Source organism: the organism of the source record quoted next, unplaced genomic scaffold (assembly GCF_019419815.1).
Source record: "Pyrus x bretschneideri cultivar Hongxiangsu unplaced genomic scaffold, Pyrus_bretschneideri_v1 Contig2, whole genome shotgun sequence".
NCBI lineage: Eukaryota > Viridiplantae > Streptophyta > Magnoliopsida > Rosales > Rosaceae > Pyrus > Pyrus x bretschneideri.
In genome coordinates, this window is record NW_025999501.1 from 5,532,326 (window position 1) to 5,552,011 (window position 19,686).

At 35.0% G+C, this 19,686-nt stretch overlaps 1 protein-coding gene across 1 annotated transcript in view; it reads left to right on the top strand.

The window, feature by feature from the left end:
• The first annotated feature begins 9,818 nt into the window (after positions 1-9,818).
• LOC103964926 (BEACH domain-containing protein B) overlaps positions 9,819-19,686 on the top strand; it is a 31,651-nt gene continuing 21,783 nt past the window's right edge. The window contains 10 exon segments of the mRNA XM_048583158.1: positions 9,819-9,976; positions 10,518-10,742; positions 13,210-13,273; positions 13,902-14,136; positions 14,986-15,162; positions 15,601-15,924; positions 17,112-17,334; positions 17,992-18,060; positions 18,484-18,945; positions 19,082-19,406. Of these exon segments, the coding sequence (XP_048439115.1) occupies positions 10,621-10,742; positions 13,210-13,273; positions 13,902-14,136; positions 14,986-15,162; positions 15,601-15,924; positions 17,112-17,334; positions 17,992-18,060; positions 18,484-18,945; positions 19,082-19,406 (2,001 nt within the window). The 5' untranslated portion in view covers positions 9,819-9,976; positions 10,518-10,620.

The following is a 19,686-nucleotide window of genomic DNA, read 5'->3' on the forward strand; positions in this document are numbered from 1 at the left end:
AAAAAAATGTACGGCAGTGATGATTCTTTCATTCTTTGGCACAAAAGATTAGGACACATCTAAAGAAAGGGTTTTAAAGCTGTCCAAGGCTAAGTTGATTCCTGAATTGAATTTTACTATTGTAACTAAATGTGTTGATTGTGTCAAAGGCAAAATGACTAATTTTAGGAAATTGGATGCTAAGAGAAGTCATGATTTGCTGGAAATTATACACACTAATATCTATGGTCCTTTTCCAACTAAAAGCATATGTGGAAACTCTTATTTTGTAAACTTTATTAATGACTTCTCAAGATTTTGTTGCACTTACTTACTTAGTGAGAAGTCAGTTGTTCTTGATTGTTTAAAAATTTATAAAACTGAGGTAGAAAAACAATTAGGAAAGACCATTAAGATTGTTAGATCAGATAGAGAAGGAGAGTACTTTGACAGGTACAGTGAAGCTGGACAACACAAGGGTCCATTTGCTATTTATCTTGAGTAACAAGGCATTGTGGCTTAATACACCACACCTAGAATGCCAAAACAAAATCGAGTCTCAGATAGGAGAAATAGAACCTTGATTGGAATAGTAAGAAGTATGATGAAAAGGTCAAAGTTACCAAGATTTCTATGGGAAAAAGCATTGAAAACAACAACTTATATACTGAATAGAGTCCCTTGCATAGCAGTTTCATCCACACCTTTCGAAATTTGGAATAAGAGAATGCCTAGTTTTGATCACTTCCATGTTTAGGGATGTAAAGCTGAGACTCGAATTTACAATCCAAATAAGAAGAAACTGGATTTAAGGACGAAATTGTGCTTCTTCATTGGCTACTTAGAGAAATCTAAGGCTTTGAATTTTATTGTCCCCAAGCTTGTACTAGAATTCAAGAAACTCACAATGTCAAGTTCTTTGAAGATCAAGATGTTGCAAAATTATCACAAGGAAGGTTCATTTTTGAAGAACCTGAATACGAAGAGAAGTCTTCGTGTAGTGATGCTTACAAGAAAATTTTGATAACTCCTTCATTTGCATTTGAGTTGGAAAAAGATCAATTAGAAGTTTAATCTAATGTAGACATAATGGAAGTTGATTTTGGGACTCGAATTCAGATGCAAGGGGATCAGACTTCAAACTTTGAAGTACAAATGGATTTGAATACTGAAGTTCTTCATGAACCAATATTACCATTAAGACAATCATCAAGGATTAGGAAAACGACAATGTCGAATGACTTATGTTTATTTGCAGGATAGTGAGTTCGATTTTAGTGATGTGGATAATCCTCTTACTTATTCTCAGGCCATGAATAGTCCTCAGCAATCATTATGGCATATTGCAATGAATGAGGAATTAGAGTTAATGTCAAAGAACAAAGTATGGACATTGGTGGATTACAATCCTCAATTCAAGGATATCGGATGCAAATGGATTTACAAGACTAAGAGAGATGTTCAAGGACATATTGAAAGGTACAAGGCTAAGTTGGTTGCTAAGGGATTCACTCAGAGAGAGCGGGTGAACTACAATTACATTTTTTCTCCTGTTTCTTCCAAGGATTTTATGAGGGTTATCATGTTACTTGTTGCTTATTTCAATCTGGAACTACATCAAATGGATGTAAAGATTGCTTTTCTAAATGGTGAACTGGAAGAAGACATATACATGAAACAGCCTCCTGGATTTGTTGAAAGGGGGAAAGAATATATGGTTTGTAAACTTAACAAGTCAATCTACGATCTTAAACAAGTATCAAGACAGTAGTTCTTAAAGTTTGATCAAATAGTTACAAGACAAATTTTCATTGAAAACAAATTAGATGATTGTATTTATGTTAAGTTTGCAGGATCAAGCTTTATATTTCTAATGTTATATGTCGATGACATCTTATTTGCGAGTTCTGATATGAAGCTGCTTAAAGACACAAAGACCATGCTTAGCAAAAATTTTGAAATGAAGGACCTTAGGGAAGCACATTATGTGCTTGGTATTGAAATTGTTCATGACAGATCAAAATCTTTACTTGGTTTATCACAAAAAAGGATATATAGAAAGGGTACTAATGAGATTTAAGATAGCAAGTTGCAACAATGGTGAAGTGCCAGTAAACAAATAAGACAAATTCTCTAAGGCTCAGTGTCCTAGGACAAAATTGGAGCTGGATAAAATGGAAAATAAGTCTTACGCTTTATTGGTGGGAAGTTTGATATATACAACTATTTGCACAAGACCTAACATTTCTTTTATAGTGGAAATGTTAGGTAGGTTTCAAGCAAATCCAGGAAAGTCACATTGGGTAACAGTGAAGAAGGTTTTAAGGTACCTGCAAAAAACCAATAATTACATGTTGGTTTATGGCAAAGATGAGCTTTTGGAGTTCGTTGGCTACACTAATTATGATTTGGCCGGTGATGTAGATGATAGAAAATCCACTGGAAGTTATATATTTATGCTTGGTGGTTGTGTAGTTTCTTGGAAAAGTGCAAAACAAACTCATAGCTACATCCACAATGGAGGCAGAGTTTATAGCTTGCTTTGAATGAATGAAACATGTTGTATGGTTAAAAAAATATGTGATATATTTGAAGGTTGTTAATTTTGTGCAAATGCCTATTAAAATGTATTGGGATGACAATTCTGCAGTGTTCTTTGCCAAGAACAATAGAACGTCAGTCTTCTGATGGATGTAATGTTTCTTAAGGTTCGAGAAAAGGTTAGGGAATGAGCAATTCAGATGGAGCATTTAAGTACTGATGCGATGATTACAGATCCTTTGACCAAACCACTACCAATTGGAGCGTTTAAAGCTCATGTTTCTCAAATGGGGATTCTGGAATCGTTTGATCAATGAGAGTAATTTGTCATAACAAACAATTGTTGGTAGCTACTATGAAGTTCAGAGAGCTGGTGTGACTATATAGACAAGTTTTATGCTAGTATCAGATTATTTTGAATTGAGATCAGGTTTTTGGTCTGTTGTTTTGAGAAATAAAGTTTGAGATAATTCATTTGATGCTTTTTACAACAGTTAGTCTGTTTAAGCAATTGTTATTGAATTATTGATTCATACATTGTTTGGAGCAATTGATTATCTTATAATCTTGTTGTCAATGCTATGAAATAGTGGGAGCAAATTGTTATATGTTTTGTTGCTGATGATCAGGTTCGCAATGATGAAAAATACAAATTAAATATATGTAATTCTGGAGAACTGTTTTGCATTATGGTTGCAATTCGAGTTACAGAGTTTTGTGTTTTAAAATGTAAATAAATGGTTTGTGATTGAGTGCTCTTGGTATAAGACTTAGTGATCAATTCTATTTGAAATTGAATAAGTTGAGTACTTGAAACTATTCTCATACTCAAGTGTGAGAATGTTGGAATGAGTATGAGATAAGAAGTTTTAAATACTTAACTTATTCAATTTTAAATAGAAGTGAGAACCTTAAGAAAGGATTTTGTATAGCATACTCAAGAAATGTCATCACTAATCTCATACTCAAGAAATGTCATCACTGTCAATCCACTAAGCACTTAAGAAAGGATTGTCTCAGGTTTAAAATTTAGCTCTTAAAGAAAGGTAATAAAATCATCAATGTTTTTGTCACTGTAGAGCTCAACATGATATTTGTTACTCACAACTCTTGGTGGTTTGATACTGGATGTTCTATTCATATTACAAACTCTTTGGAGGGATTTCAAAGCCTGAAGGAGACAAATAAGAACATTACAGTGTTTATGCTGGCAATGGCAGTAGAGTGGTTGTTGAATCTATTGGCACTGTCATATTAAAGTTATCTACTGGTTATATTTTAGTTTTAAATATTATACAATGAGAAATAACTTATTTTCAGTAACTCAATTTGCGAATTAGGGTTTTTCTTACGTTGGTAAGTAAAGAGCAAATTTATTTTTTCTTTCAAAACTAGTTTGACAACTTGCTTTGTTATGCTTTTCTCAATGGTGAATTATGGCAAATTTGGTGCTCCTACTTTCAAGAATGTCTAAATGTTGATCATACTTTTTCAAAGAGATTGCTTACTAATAAAAACTCTTCAATTCTTTGGCATAGAAGACTCACGCACATCTCAAAAGACAGGACGTTGAGATTAGTGAAAGATGGTGCGCTGCCACAAATGGAACTTAATGGAATTGAGAACTACATTGACTGTTATAAAGGTAACTAGGTAATGAATCTAAATGATTTATTACAAAAATTCAAACTTTGTAACTGGGTAACAAATCTAAAATTAAAGAAAATAAAATGAATTCACGTAAATACGAAATACGTAAAATCTGGAGACGAGATTTCACACCTTTAATATTAATATTTATCTTTTAATAAATTAAATATTAGAGTTTAAGCAAAGTCATAAAATTCAAGACTATTTCACTAGCAACCTTTTTACCGAAGAAATCCTAGAAGTTCAATTTACAACAGTAAATGAGTCACAAGTTTTGGACAAATATATACATAAGCAAAAGAGGCTACACAAGCCATTTTTCACTGAAAGCAGAAAATCAATATTTACATTTCAAAAGCTGATTTTGTAACTTGAAAGTTTAAGGTTGACAATGACAAGCTAACAACTGCACACCTTAGTGAAGGAAAATTTGTGAAAAACATGTTCATTTAAGCAACATCAATAGCATGCAATTAACAATTAAAGGCGGAATCATGCTTGTATGCACTTAAAACAAAACATTTACCCATGAAATTCAAAGCCTAGTAGATAGGTGAACCAAGACTCAACTCAAAACAAAGTGAGTTGAGAAATCAATACCTTTGTAGATTCATCTTTGCATAAGCAAATGCTAATCACCCAAAGAGAGGGCCTTCATTCCTTGCATCTTGGATCCATGGATTTGGATGGATGAAAAGGTTTCTCCAAGTTCCCAAAATTGAGAACCTCTAAGTCTCCACACCAAGGTATATTGTAGAAGAAATGAGTGACCTAGAGGAAGTAAGATTGCTAGCTATTCCCCTCTAGATTGGCCAAAATTTTTGAGAGAAAGGAGAGCTTGTGTTCTCATCCTTTCCCCAAAAATAACCCTTAGTAAATTTTAGGCTATAAAGTCCTTTATATAGTCCCTTCAAATAAGTGACCTAATGGACCAAAAGCCCTATTCTTTTACACATGGCTAGCCTATAGGTTTATTGGGCTTTCAAGCCCTTTGTTTTATTCAAGTTGTCATACAACTTGAGTTAATGGGCTTGACATTCAAATCCCATTGGACCTTGCGGCCCAAAACTAACCCGAGGTCTTTTAACGAACTTATTCGTTTGATTAATAATCATATTAATTAATCATTGCCATAAATAATTAAACCATTTAATTATTCTTACTCATCTCCGTTGAATCTTCAATCTCTACCTTACACGGTGTACGATCCATTAGGTTCCTTTTAGCGAGGCAGTGGGCGATTCAAACTCTTTCAAATCGATTGTGAATTGAAACTTACTTTCAATTCTCCCGTTAGTGATAATACACTTTTAGGGCTTCCACAAACCATGAGTGACACCTAGCAGCATATCATGGTTACCCAAGCTAATCAGAAGAGGTGGAGAACCTATTCAGTTTAGGATTACAAATGCAATACGGTCTTTCTCTAATACAATACTCTTGACCACATTGTTTGGTTTGATAGTTTATTCATGTCTACTATCCAATGTGAATCTTGTACTTATATGATTACCTTGAATGTGATCTGGAACGCATTCCAACATCTCATTCATACTCTGGCCAGAGATTCTAAATCATATCATAGAGTATTCTCCCTCAAACAGTTTGAAGGTTAGAGATCCCTTGTTGCGCATTCACTTGCCTCCATGGCTAAGTGGCTTAACCCCAACGATGCCGTGGACACCCTGATAGAGTGACTTTGACATAATCAAAGATTAAGGACCTAACCACAAGACAACTGTGATGCCTCAGGTCAAAAGACTAATTTGCATTATCCCAACCATGAGTTCTCATGTGACATGAATATGAGAACTCTTTGTTGATCGTGTTCAGTGAACTCATTCTCTATTGAGCACCTACGTACTTGTCTTGATGTCACACACACCAATGACTCGAGACTAGTCACTCTCCCTGAGAGAAGACATAGCACGTACTGATCTTAACGGACTGTCAATGCCCAATTGACAATCCTATGATCAGGAACGTTTAGGATGTGTCAACGAAAGAATGGTCTCATGAATCTAACTTCTTTAGATTGCATTCTTCCAATCACATATTCCTTGGACTTATCGTTTAAGCATATAACATTTATATTAGACGGCTCAAACAATAATCTTTACCCTTTACATTTAAACTACATTAGTTTGAAATGAACTACATTAGTTTGAAATGTCCGTAAAGTATCATCATATGATTGGTTTTAGGGCACATTTCCAACACTTAGTTCAACTCTTCAATTAAATCTCGCACAACACCTAAAAAATGTAGGGATGATCATCACATCAATCATCCGTACCTCCTCAAGAGGCACCCCACCTAGGTTTGAAATTAGATATACCTTTGTACCACGTATAAGGAAAACAATTTACACAACAAAATCATTTGGCTTGAGTTAAAAAAAAATCCATGCTCATTTAACTTAACTATATCGGGATCCCTAAATTCTTCTTGTCCTGGCAATCGAATACACGACCAACTATCCATACCTAAAAAAAAAAAAAAAATCTTGAATAATACTAATAGAAGGTAGGATAGCCAGAGTGTCCACTTACAACCTATAGCACATAGACACAAATAACCCCCCCTTTCTACAGTTAATGGTACGGGTTTGTTTGTATAGGATCCTCCAAAGGTTTAGGTAAACGAAGCCCAAGGTAGTCACTCATGCCTCTCACTTTCGGGTCGTTGGTACAACATTGAAATTGCATGCTAGAAAAATCAAAACTCTTTTTCCTAACTTGCAATTCTAACAAACAATATCCAATCCAGAGGTTGCATGCATTAGTATTTACATATATAATAAATACAAACTGAAAACCACTAACCAGGATGTGAGTCCCCCTACCTGGTATTCCAGTTTCGCATAACAACTCTTTCCACAAGTGTTTATTTTCACAATTTGAATTCGCTTAAGCAATGGAAGTGCCTAATCTGAAATAAAACAAGCGCACATACTAATATCAATTCCAATTAACACAGTGCACGTATGTCCCATGTAACCAAATCCAATATGTATTCATAGCTTTAGCTATATACAATTTCATCTAACACCCAAGGCACAATTGAATCCCAAAAACCAAAATTATCAACTTAAAATTTACCTCAATCTTCTTCAATGCTCTTCAACCATCCTTGAGGTTTCCAAAACAGTCAATTCAACCATGCAACACTTCAACATGATTTTCAAACTTAATAATATGAAATTCCCAAATAATAAAAATTTTCGAATCAGCATATGAGCTCTGAAATCTTACCTTCATTTGTAGAGCTCGACATTGTGATCGTAGTGGCGAAAACCGATTGTAAATCGGATATCTAGAGCTCAACTTATGAATTTTTTTCTTTTTGATAGCCAAAGAAGAGCCATGATTTTTTTTTCCTTCTTTTTGGTCTTTTGGGAGCTGTACAGCGAAACCAAGAAGATCAAAGAATCTTCTTGAGTGATTGTAACTTGCATGCCCTCCATCTCCCTTTTCTCACTTTTTTTTCATTTTTCAGTTTTTCTTCTTCTTATTAAGAAACTGACAACAACCTACTTTAATTACCAAATTCTTTACAAGCTCTCTCTCTATATATATATATATGTATGTGTGTATGTATGTATGTATGTATGTATATGTACATTTGGGGTTTCACAGTCTGCGTGTCATGTAGGTTTTGTAATTTTTAGGGTCAACATGTGCATAATTAAAAATTAGTCAGTCAAATAAAGCACGCGTGATTAAAAAAACCCTCACTCGCGCACGTAAGCACTTATGCAGAGGCTAGTGTGTCATAATACATATGGATAATAAGGGTGTGTTTGATGACGTTTTATAAAATGATTTTTTAAGAATGTTTTGTAAAACAAAAACGATAAATATAATTTTGCATTTTGATGACTTGAGAATGCATATGGTAGTTTAATTTGAGAACAATTTTTTAGAATAAAAACATTGAAAACGCGTCTGATACCAATGCCTAAATTAAAAAAAAAAATTAAAAATTTGTGATTGGTAGTGATTGCGGAGGTGGTGGTAGAGATGGCGGGTGTGACGAGAGGTAGTGATAATGTTAGTACTGGTGACAATAGAGGTGTCAATAGTGGTGGTAAATAGGTGGTGACAATAATGAGGTAGGCGACAATGGTGAAGGGAGTAGTGGTGGCAAAGGCGGCGATTGTGATGGTGACAGAGGATGGTTGTGTTAACAATTGTTGTGAGAGATGCTTTTTGTGAAAATGGTGGTTGAGATATGGTATGAATGATGGTGGTGGAGAAGGTGGAGGTGGTGGTGTCCATGGTGAGGGTAATGGGGTGGAGAATGTAGTGATGGTGGCGGGAAGTGGTGGTGTTGGTCGCAGTGGTGATGGCCCCAACAATTAGACGGTGGAGGTGGTGATGGACATGGTGGTTGTGATTGTGGCCATAGTGGTGGTGAAGGCGGTGACGATGGTGATGATAGTGGTGGCATACATGATGCTATTCTTTTTATATTAAAACTCAGAGTTTGTTTATATGTATCTCTTTTATTTTCTATTATTTTGAAAACTGTCTTAAAAAGCGAATGTGGCTACAATACGAGAAATTTTTCAATGTGCGAGAAACATGGTCTGATATACCAAGTGTAATAATACAATTAGTTAGAAACTTTACAAAAAAATTTACTAATTGTATTATGACACTTATGTATCGGGTGTTTTAGGCACACTGAATTTTTTTCCTACAATATTCACATGTATTTAATACAACCACTATCTCAACTATCAGATAGTGATTGTGATGCATAGCTAAAAACACGTGAGTTACTATTTAAATGACTAAACAAATACCAGCTAATGGACCAAACCCCCACTAATAACTAAGATTGCTCGGGCTTGGATAATCTATCAAATGATAATTTTTTTGTTAAAAAAAAAAAAGAAAAGAAAAACCTTTTGGCTATAGTTGCCAATGAGGTCCTTTTTTTTAGGCACTGGGCTTTGATTCGTCGCCATTCTTTAAGTGGAGTTGTGCCTTTGTTCATTGCAAGTGTTGAGTTTGAGGCAATGCAGAAGAAGTTTAATCCGGATGTGATCTTGAAGAAGAAGAATGTCATCGTTGCAAATGTACATTTTGTTGATTGAAAGAGGATAAGCGCTATCCATTAAGTAAATGAGTTATTCGGGCAGTTGGTAGCCCCTCGTAATGAGATAGGAGGATATTAAATAGATATATTCACATAAATTATATCTGAACATCAAATGAAAATTGTATTAAATATATTTAAGTATTGTAATATCTCTTAGAAAAACAAAGTAAACATCGATTTGATGTTTCACATAACTTAAACTAAATATTATTTTCTGTGTTTTTATTTTTTGAATTCTTTTTGCTAAAATTTTTTAAATTTATTTTCACAAAACAGTATGACCTATAATTTCCCCCAGTTTTGTATACTCAAAACGAACAACCCCTAAAATTCCCAATGGGTATAGCCTAGGCTTCACCGAAGAGAAACGACGACGTCTCAATGGTAGTAAAAATGAAAAACCCGGTAAATCTGTTACCTTTACCGCATTTTGGACTGTCAGATAAAAATCACATCATCCGCTTTGATCTTCAATCAGCACACCAGCAGGGGCAATCTTGAAATTTAACGAGTCTTTGGGGGTTTATACTTTCCTTCTTTCTTCCTTCTTTTGCTTTCCGCATACGCATTTTCTGTCGTTGATTCTACACCCGACGCCATTGAAGAAGAGAAAAAGAGCTCCCAAGAATTTCAGGCTTCAGATCTCCAATCGCAAACCCTATCCTAATCGTTCTTTTGGCGCCCGCGGTCCGATCAGGTTCTCATCATTTCCTATCTGTAATTCATGAAATTGATCAAAGAATTCAAACATGGAGCTCGAGTGTTCATCGTTGATCAATTATTTCTATTATTTGTTAATTTTTTTTCCTCAGAGTTAGCATTTAGTTTTGTCAGATATTTCAATGTTTTGCTAAATAATGTGGATTTTATTGTGTATTAGCAGCTTATTTGATGTAAATTTATGCTTTTTGTATATGGGAGTGTTAGTTTATTCATGTGATTACTTGTCGGAAACTCGGATAGTGTTTTGTTTTGGTTTGCCAAGAAGTTGAGGGAAAGGAATGGGAAAATGAGCTGGAGGTTTTAGAAGATTTTATTGAATATGTACTATAGGAAGTTTAACAGACTAAGTCAACTCTAACCAGTGTATTTATTGTGTAAAAATTAACTGAGGTAACCAAATTTCTAGTCCTTTTCGACTGGTTTCCGAAATTCGTGGATTAGGCAGTAATTTAGTATGATTCTGAGTGTATGAGAATTTTTTTTAACTTAGTGGTGTTTTATGTAACATGTAATAGAAGGAGAGCACATTGAGGGTGATGGGCTGGAATCACCATTTGCATCCTGACTATCCGATTAGGAAGTGTTGACTTAATATTAAAAACCTGGCTGTGGGGAAGCATGAATATTGTCAAGGGTGTTGCTGACCTTATTCGAAGGACTTCTGGTGGCCACGATGGAGATTCTTCTTCAGGGACCCAAGCTCAGAAGTTCTCTCCTCCTGGCTCGAAGATCCGCTTTAGGTACTTATGATTCACTGTTACACTACTTGTTGTTTTACTCTGGCATTTTAGTTATTGTAAATTGTGATTTTGTGTTTACTTATTTGGGGGTGCTATATTAGATTGAGTACGGTAAAGTTAAACTATTTGAATGAAAGGACTGGTATGTTTGATTATCATTGCATAAATTCAGGTATATATGGAATGATCTTAGTTAATTTTAGCTAGTTCAGTGTCTGGGTCTTTAGAAGAAAAAGACTAAAATGGTTGAAGTATTTTATTCTCCTCTCTCTCCAAAAAAAATTGAACCTAAAGCTAGCCTCGAGGCATTTAGGGATGTTTCATTTTTATAATTTAATCAGATGGGGGAGCAGCTCTAGGTACTTTTAAGAGTTTTGTATTACGATGTCATTGATGAAATTTGGGTCTGCTTTTATGAGAGTTGTATCAGAATGTTGGTGGACCTCTTGTTCACCGAGTGTGTCATTGTGTTTTATGATTTTTATTGGCAAAATTTTGTTTCCCATAAAAAAGTATCCTCTAGGCCTTCACTCAGTTAGTAAAGGGGGCAAACCTGAGATAGGCATTAGGTATGTGTCACGGTATTGTAAAAATTATAGAGTCCATGTGAGGGCTAAAGTTGGAAATTGAACATTTGAAGAAATATGATTATCACACTAATATACGGAGAGTGAATTTTTTAGAGCTTTTGGTGGGTGGAAAGAACTAGGGAGGATTATTTGTGGGAGAGAGTCCAATTTTCGGCTACTCCATGGGCTCTCCAGAATTTAGGGCGCTTTCTTTTCTGTAATACTGTCTGATTGAAGAGCTGTAGTGTTTTAGTGTCACATCCCAGCTCGACTCCGCAGTAGCACGAGGGAGGGGAGCATGTACATATAAGGCACATCACCCCCTCTCCGTTGGTCGTTGTGGGATCTTACATTTAGAGTATTGTTGTAGTAGTCTGTTATTTTTGTGTAGTGTTTTGATGGCTTTTTTAAATTCTTTAGTGAGTTCTTGTCAGGTTTGGGCCATTGAACACCTTGTACTCTTTCCTTTCCTCAATGAAAGGTTTTTTCTTATTAAAAAAATCTGTTAGGAAGAGGAGATTAATAGTAGAAAGCCTTCAATAGCATTTTACTGCCTTCTGGTGTTCCTTGGCACCTCCTTTTTCATAGTAATGCATGACGCAAAGGCCATTTATAGAGTCATAGGACAAGTTGTCCTCTGGCATATCAAACCTAACTAGCAGTATCTACGATCATTTCTTTATCAAATATATAGATATATATATTTATATATATTTCTAGAGATATATCTCCAGATTTTTGGGCAGGGAAACTATGCACAGCAACATAGGATCTAAACAATTATCAATGCATAAGGAAAGGAACAGAAACCCTTAAAAATGTATTTTCAAGAACTTTGGAACAATATTCTTTCTAGAATACAAGAATCCCAGTTGAACTCTGTAGTCTTTGCACAATCCTGATGACTGAATTCCACAAGGATAATGCTCAAGAGGGAATCTCCACAGCCATTTCCCAACAACACACTATTTTGTTTCACCAAATTCTCTAAAGCCAAACCCGTGACGATCCTTTGGTTTATGCATTGAACACATCTAACCAAACGGTCAGTTTCCCCTCTCCATTCCTCTCCCAAAAGTTATCTGTTGATTTTTCCAAAGTTTAAGCTACTTTATTCCACAATGGACATAAGTGGGAATGCTATTCAAGATTCAAGAGTCACTAAGCGAATCAGGGAAAGTGCCCCCTCCACATGAAGACATTCTCTCCTCCACCCATCTAATTTTATCCTCACTGTGTCAACACAGGGGTCCAGGAAGATAAAGCATACAGACTGCCCCTAGAGAAAGTCCCAAATAACTCAAAGGCCACTCTCCTGGTCCTGACCAATAACCCAAATACTAGCCATGGACGCTAATATCTCTATATTAGTACCTACCAACACACTTTTAGACATGTTAGTTTCAGCCCCAACTTTTTTTTTTTTTTTTGAGAAGAAACTATAACAGTTTATTAAAAAAGAAAAGTGAAATACACAGAAGTGGATAAGAAATCCACCAAGAACAGAACAAGAAAATCTCTCAAGAGGATCTGATTACAAGTGTAAATCCTCTTAAGGTCAGATATACAAGTGAAATACACAGAAGTCATTTTGGTTGAGGTTTCAGCCCCAACTTTAAGGTCAGATATATGTGTAAATCCTTGTAAGCTTATGCAGTTCAACCATAGTGACATTACATAGTGTGGGCAATTGTTGTAACTGCAAACGGGAGAATGCAAAATTTGTTATATTATGATGCCTAATTTGGTTAGCCTTTTGCTGTCCTTTTATTCCATTTTCTTCCGCTGTTAGTAATTTCTTTTGTTACACTATCTACGTGGGTATATGCAGAATTTTAAGAGAATTTATTAACCATTTTAGGATGGATAGTTTGATGACTTGGCCGTTTATTTTGCAGTGAAGTTGGAGATGAGGCGGTCCTAAACATACTTTGGGATAGATATGAAAAAGCTGTCGATAAGGTATGCTTGGAAGTTTATCAATTTGTCAAATTCTTTCTACGAAGATTCTTCAATGTTCTTCACAAAGGCTACTGGTAAATTATTATTATTATTTTTTTCTGATGTAATAAAATGAACTGTGCCAAAAACAAGGGTTGTGTGTTGAGATTTGAGAATTACATTTTGTTGAGCTATTTATAAACTTTTCCTTATGCACTATGTTCAAGATTGGCAAGGGATTTTCTGTCTTGCCAAAAATAAAAGAGGGACTTACTGGTCCTTAGAGGAGCTATTCTCATTTTCTTGTCCAGCCATGTATAGTTTCTCTAACAATGATAATACATAATTTACATGCTTAGGAAAAAAGAGTTATAACCTAACCTTCATGAAATTTGATAGCCTTCAAGAAATTTAATTAACAGGAATTGAGAATAGATACTGTGGAATTGTTTTATGTATTGTTACACAACAGGTTTTTTTTTTTTTTTTTTTTTTTTTTTTTTTTTTTTTTTTGGGGAAAACTGTTACACAACAGGTTAGGAATAATACAATAATAGCAGAGAATGACAATAATAGCTTTTCTTGTTCCTTGTGAGCTATAGTTGTAGTATGCTTTAACTTTGTGATTATTTGTTCACTCAATATATAGGTGGAAAAGAGGAGGCTGTTTCATGTTTTTCTTAAGCAGTTTCTGGCTGTATGCAAGAATTGGCAACCAGTAAATACAGGCCAAATGTCAGAGGCTGCTTCAACTACTGTTCAGTCTACAGAATATTCATCACATTCAGATGATGTAGTTATTGGCTGCTTTGCTGGACATCCTGCAGAAGTCATTTTAGTGTTGACTGAAGAGATTACACATATATCTTCTATGGTTGCCGAGTGTAAGTTGAAATTCATGTTTGCTTTTTAGCAATTGTCATTTACTTTGGTGTTCGGTTTAAATTTTTTTGCGAAACATAATTTCTTTATTTTTATGGGATATCTTTGGCAGTATGATTGATACCACTACAAAGTCCAATTGAAAATGTTAGCAGCTGGATATTGGAAATTTTATTATTTAATTTAATTTATATATTTTACCTTGTACATAAAGATAAACATTCTCTACTTGAGTTGAGTAAGAATGGGAATTGGCTTTATAGCTTCCAATCTTCTTTCCAGCCAAAATGCAGGCAGTTAGTTATTGTGTTTCTATGCTATTTTATTATTGTCATTGTGTGAGTTTGAGTTTAGGTAGGATCTTGCAGTTAATCAACTGCCAGGCATACTCAGTAACTTACAGAAATTGATCTAAAGGAAGGATCTTTGCTTTTGTTTTTTTTTTTTTTTTTTTAAATAATAAGAAAAAAAAGTAAATCATTGTTTTGTAGTATATGTTATAACAAAGTTGATTTTACTTGTGATAATCAGCATGGTAGGAGTGCATGAGTAAATGATAAGTCTTTCGGGACAAATTTGTAACTGCACATTATTCATTGGACTTCATGATTGCCATCTAAATTGTATCATGTTCTTCCTCTTGTCTCTTTTGGAAGACGTTTGGTAAACTCTTTTCAGGATTGTGGTCATGGTGTAATACATTGATATTTTAGCTCTTGATATTTGGTTAATTATTTCCTTATGGCCCCTTTGTTCCTCCCTGTATTATTTAGTTATGGTCTGTGTTCTTTCAATTTGGGTTTTCTTACATTTAATTTATGGTTACTTTGTTTCTCCCATGGTTAATCCAGTAAACAACAGTACAGTGCGATCGTCAGCAGATTTCTCTGGCCATTCCGCAGCCTTAAATATCATTTCGGAAGGAATGCCACTCCTGGATGCTCTTATGATTGTTACTCGTTCATTGCATAATTGCAGAATTTTTGGATACTACGGTGGGATTCAAAAGCTAACAGCATTAATGAAAGGTATTAGTAGTTTACTCTCCTAATGTAATATCTCTTTGTGATGACACATTCGGAACTGGTGTTCTTATAATTTGAATTGTTGCAATTGTTAACTTATTTAAAACCTAAACGCCCCCCATTTGATTGAAGATTTTTGTTGCTGATAAAAATATATGTTCTTTTAATTGTTTCAACCATTTGATTTATTTGATTTCAAACCCCAACACAACTAAATGATTGAAAATAACCGATTCAAATGACTTAAAGTTGGATTGGGTTTATAATTCGGTTTGCTTTTCTTTGGATTGTGCAAATATTTTGTTTGGTTTTAATTTGTGTGATGCTGTAAAATATGTTATTAGGACCCTATCCACCAAATTTGTTGATTTCTTTTTAAGTCTTAATTGATCTTATTCTTGCAAAACATTGCTAATTTTGTAAATGTTTTTGTGATTTCAGGGACTGTTGTCCAGCTTAAAACAATAAGCGGTGCACTTTCAGCTGATGAAAAGTCGTCTAATTCTACTATGGAGAGGACAGGACTCTTGCAACAAATACTTGTATATGTGGTGTCAATAATATGTAGTTTCATTGATTTAAATTCAAATGTATATGAGAAAGGTCAGTTGTACAGTAATACTATAGGCTTTGTTTCAAGGGGTGGTGCATCTCCAGTTGACTCTTCTGGTAGTTCAAAGGCTCCTTCCAGTGAAATAAGGTTACGATGGCAGCAGAGGGCAGTTGTGTCGGTGATGGAAGCTGGTGGACTTAATTGGTTAGTAGGTAAGGTAGGCAATTTTGTTTTTACTTGTTCTCTTATCTTTTCTTTTGGATGACAATAGGGTGGAAATTTTTATTTGTAACTTATAGTACATCACATCTCAACTTGGTAATACACACTAAAAACTTGTGCTACACTCTTAGAAACAATATGGTACAGGCTGGAGTCTGGACATCTTCCATATGTGATTTAATTATTTTGTAAAAAAATTTCATTACTCACTCTTCTTACGTCAACTTTTCCTAGAGAGAGTTTAATCTTATCTTGATGACCTGTACCACTTGGTAAAAAATGTTTTTGTATGGTTATGATTTACATACGTCAAAAGTGCTAAATGCGTTCAGACTGCATGTGCATGTCCTTGCCATTTGTTGTAAAGATTTTGTTTTGTGTGCCTTGTTAATTTCCATGATGTATCTGTCCGTGCTTACAGTTTTAAATTTCTTAGATGCCCAATCACTTCTGTATTGCTAATCCACAGTTATACGGAAATAACAAAACTTATTATTTTGTCACAGTTCCATCACTTCCACAAGATTGTTTTCTCGTTTTCATCTGTGTATGTATGTTATACCTTGACTGTGTAGTTGGTCTTAGTTCCACTATTTTGGAGATATTATTTTTATTTTGTCATCTGTACAGGACACTTAGTGCTCTACATGCTTGTATCTCAAGTGTCTGTCTTTATTTTTTTTTGTGCTTGACTATCTCCGTGCAATCTATTTCATTTCTTTTCTGGCAGCCTCTTTTTTTCCTTTTTATGAAATTACCTTTCTCTTCTTTCTGTAGCTTGTTGAATTAAAAATTGTTCAAGTTAATTTAATATGCTTTTGGAAAATCTCATGATGTTGAGTAAAGCCAAAAAAAGGAAAAGAAATAATTTTTTTTTTCAATAGTTGTATGAATTCCTTTGTTGTCCTTAGCATGTGCTCTTGGTATTTACGTTTTCATAGGGTTCAGTGAACATAATGCATGAAGACATCCTACACTATCCCATGCCAGTCCCTGTTGCCTTGAGCTCCTGCTATTTTCCGCCCCCTACCCTTCATTTTTTGCTCTTGGATATATTTGAGTTCTATGAAGGCCCCAAATTCTTTTTGGTATCTGTATGGTATCCCTAGTGCCTTTTGTGAACCCTGTACTCTCTTTGCATCTACATTTTCATTGATGGAGATTGTTCTTGTCCCAGAGCTGCTGCGTGTAATCAAAAGGTTAAGCATGAAAGAACAGTGGACGGATACATCACTTCTGTATTTGTCTTTGAGAATTCTTCATTCGACATTAGCACAGAATCCTCGTGGTCAGAATCATTTTAAGAGCATTGGAGGACTTGAAGTTCTGTTGGATGGTCTTGGAATACCATCAAGTAATGTGCTAATATTGAAAAATTCTGCTTCTGCCGTTGAGAAAAGGTAATACCAACTCCTTGTGTATGACTGGCATCATGAGGTTCGTTTACCTTTTGCAATCATACATGCAAAATTTTCTTGAAATGCTAATGAATAGTGAGCAACATTTCATTTTATTTACGGCTTTCTTAAGTTTGCGTGGAATGTAGATTCAAAATTAAAATTTCTCTGAAAGGATTTCTGTATCTGTTTGATCTCCTTCAAGATAGATTATGCAGGTGAAGGTGAGCTTTCGTTTGTTTTGGGTCATTTTAAAACATATCTTTAGTTGGTGTCTGGGGTTAAGGGAATGTGGCTCTGCCAGATCAAGAGTATGTATTACTTTACTACTAGAATTTGCTTGAGATTAAATTTCTTATCTTTTTCTGGTAAAGTATTCGCTGAACAGCTTATCAACGTCATAAAGAAAAGGTCCTGTAAAGGGTGGTATCTGTGTATATGTTTTAGTTTTGTATTTTTAAGATGTAATTTAACCAGCAAAGTAAGTTTTTGCTGATTTGAAATTGATTTGCTATGTTGTGAACTTCATAGCAATTTTTGTGACATGAGTCTGAGTTACTCAGAAAATTATGTGGATGGATATTTTCTGTTAGAAGGGAACTCTGGCTCTTTGTGTTATACACTCCATCGCTCTGATATGTGCTCACTATTTTTTTGCAGATATGAGAACCCCTTGCTAAAAATTTTCCAGCTTCATGTTCTTTCTCTGGAAGTTCTCAAAGAGGCTGTGTATCCTTTGTGTCCTTCGTTAGTTAACTTGTGAAATTTTGTACTTTTGTTTAATTAGGAATTTGATGTGGTGATTCTTTTTCTCCCAATAAATGAAGTTGTCTTACTGTGTACCATATGTTTTTATTGGATTTATGCTTATATCCATTGAATATCATGGAGACTGTCAATGCATATTTGTTGCATGGATGCATATATTGTTGAATTGAATGGGTACAATCATAAATCGTATAAACACATAAGGGAAGTACTGTTCCTATTCGATCATTTTCTGTGCAACAAAGATCTGCTGTAGCTTTGCCTTTCATTATTCCTTCTTTTGTTTATCAAATAGTAGACGTGACCATATACTGTTCTGCAAATTTGCAATTGTAACCTCATTAACTGCAAAGAATACTATTGATTCCCTTGACAAGTATGCAGCTTTGGGAATATCAGCAACTTGCAATTTCTTTGTGAAAACGGGAGGGTTCACAAATTTGCAAATAGCTTTTGTTTGCCTGCTTTCATGTTTCAAGAGTACAAACAGCAGACCAAGAATATGCCTGGTCAGCCTGATTTCCAAACGCCTATGATTGACTTCGGAAGTGAGAATAATGTGAAAAACCATATAGCAGAGGCTTCTGTTGCACTTCCTGCCAATGGTTCTTTCTCTCAACTTTGGAGTGATTATGCTGTTAAGCTGAGCAGAGTATTTTGTTCTTTTCTTCCTGCTTCAGAAGATTTTAAATCTCATGATCTCGAAGCATCCACTGGTCGAACTACTGTGGCAGTCTCTTCATTGTATGGTGAACTTTCAATCAAATGGATTATGAGGGTTCTTCATACTGTGTTCCCCTGCATTAAGGCCTATTCAAATAAAAATGAACTGCCAAGCCACTTAAGGTGAATTTATTTAGGAAGTATTGTGCCAAGCCACATCCAATTATTTATTAGGTGTTGTTACTTCTGTGTTAATGTACTGTTCAATTTCTCTCCCTTTCTTATGGATCTTACTCTTTGCCTTTTGCATTATCTGTAGGGTCTTTGTCAATACTCTGCAGCATTGTGTTTTAAATGCATTTAGGAATTTTCTTGTTTCTTCTCCTGTGTCACTGAAAGTATTTCGGGAAGAGGGAATCTGGGAACTCATATTTTCTGAGAATTTTTTCTACTTTGGACCAGCGTCTGATGACCTTTCCGGAGAGTGTTGCACATATTATGAGTCCTCAAGTAACCCTGAACTGCCCTCCGCTTCTAGTGGCATCAACGGTCAAGCAAAAGTTTGTGGGATTGAAATTCTCCAAGTGGAAGTGATTTCATTTGTGGAGTTTGCTGCAACTTCTAGTGGAAGTGCTCATAACTTGGTTGGTTTTTCTCAGACATTTACTCTTCACCAAACTCACAATCTGTTGGTTTATGTATCTGGCCAGCATAAACAGTAGAGCATATTAGTACTGCTGATTTATTGTGCTTAATAAAATAACATATTGTTTAAAGGTATTAAGGAATATCTTCCTGTCTTGGTATTGCTGTTGTTAAGCTGTTAGGTGACAAACCTTAGGGACAATATAAGCCCCGATAAATACCTTTCCCAGAGTTTCAGCCTATGCACCTCTCTCTGCACGTCCTCAAACATGAAATATA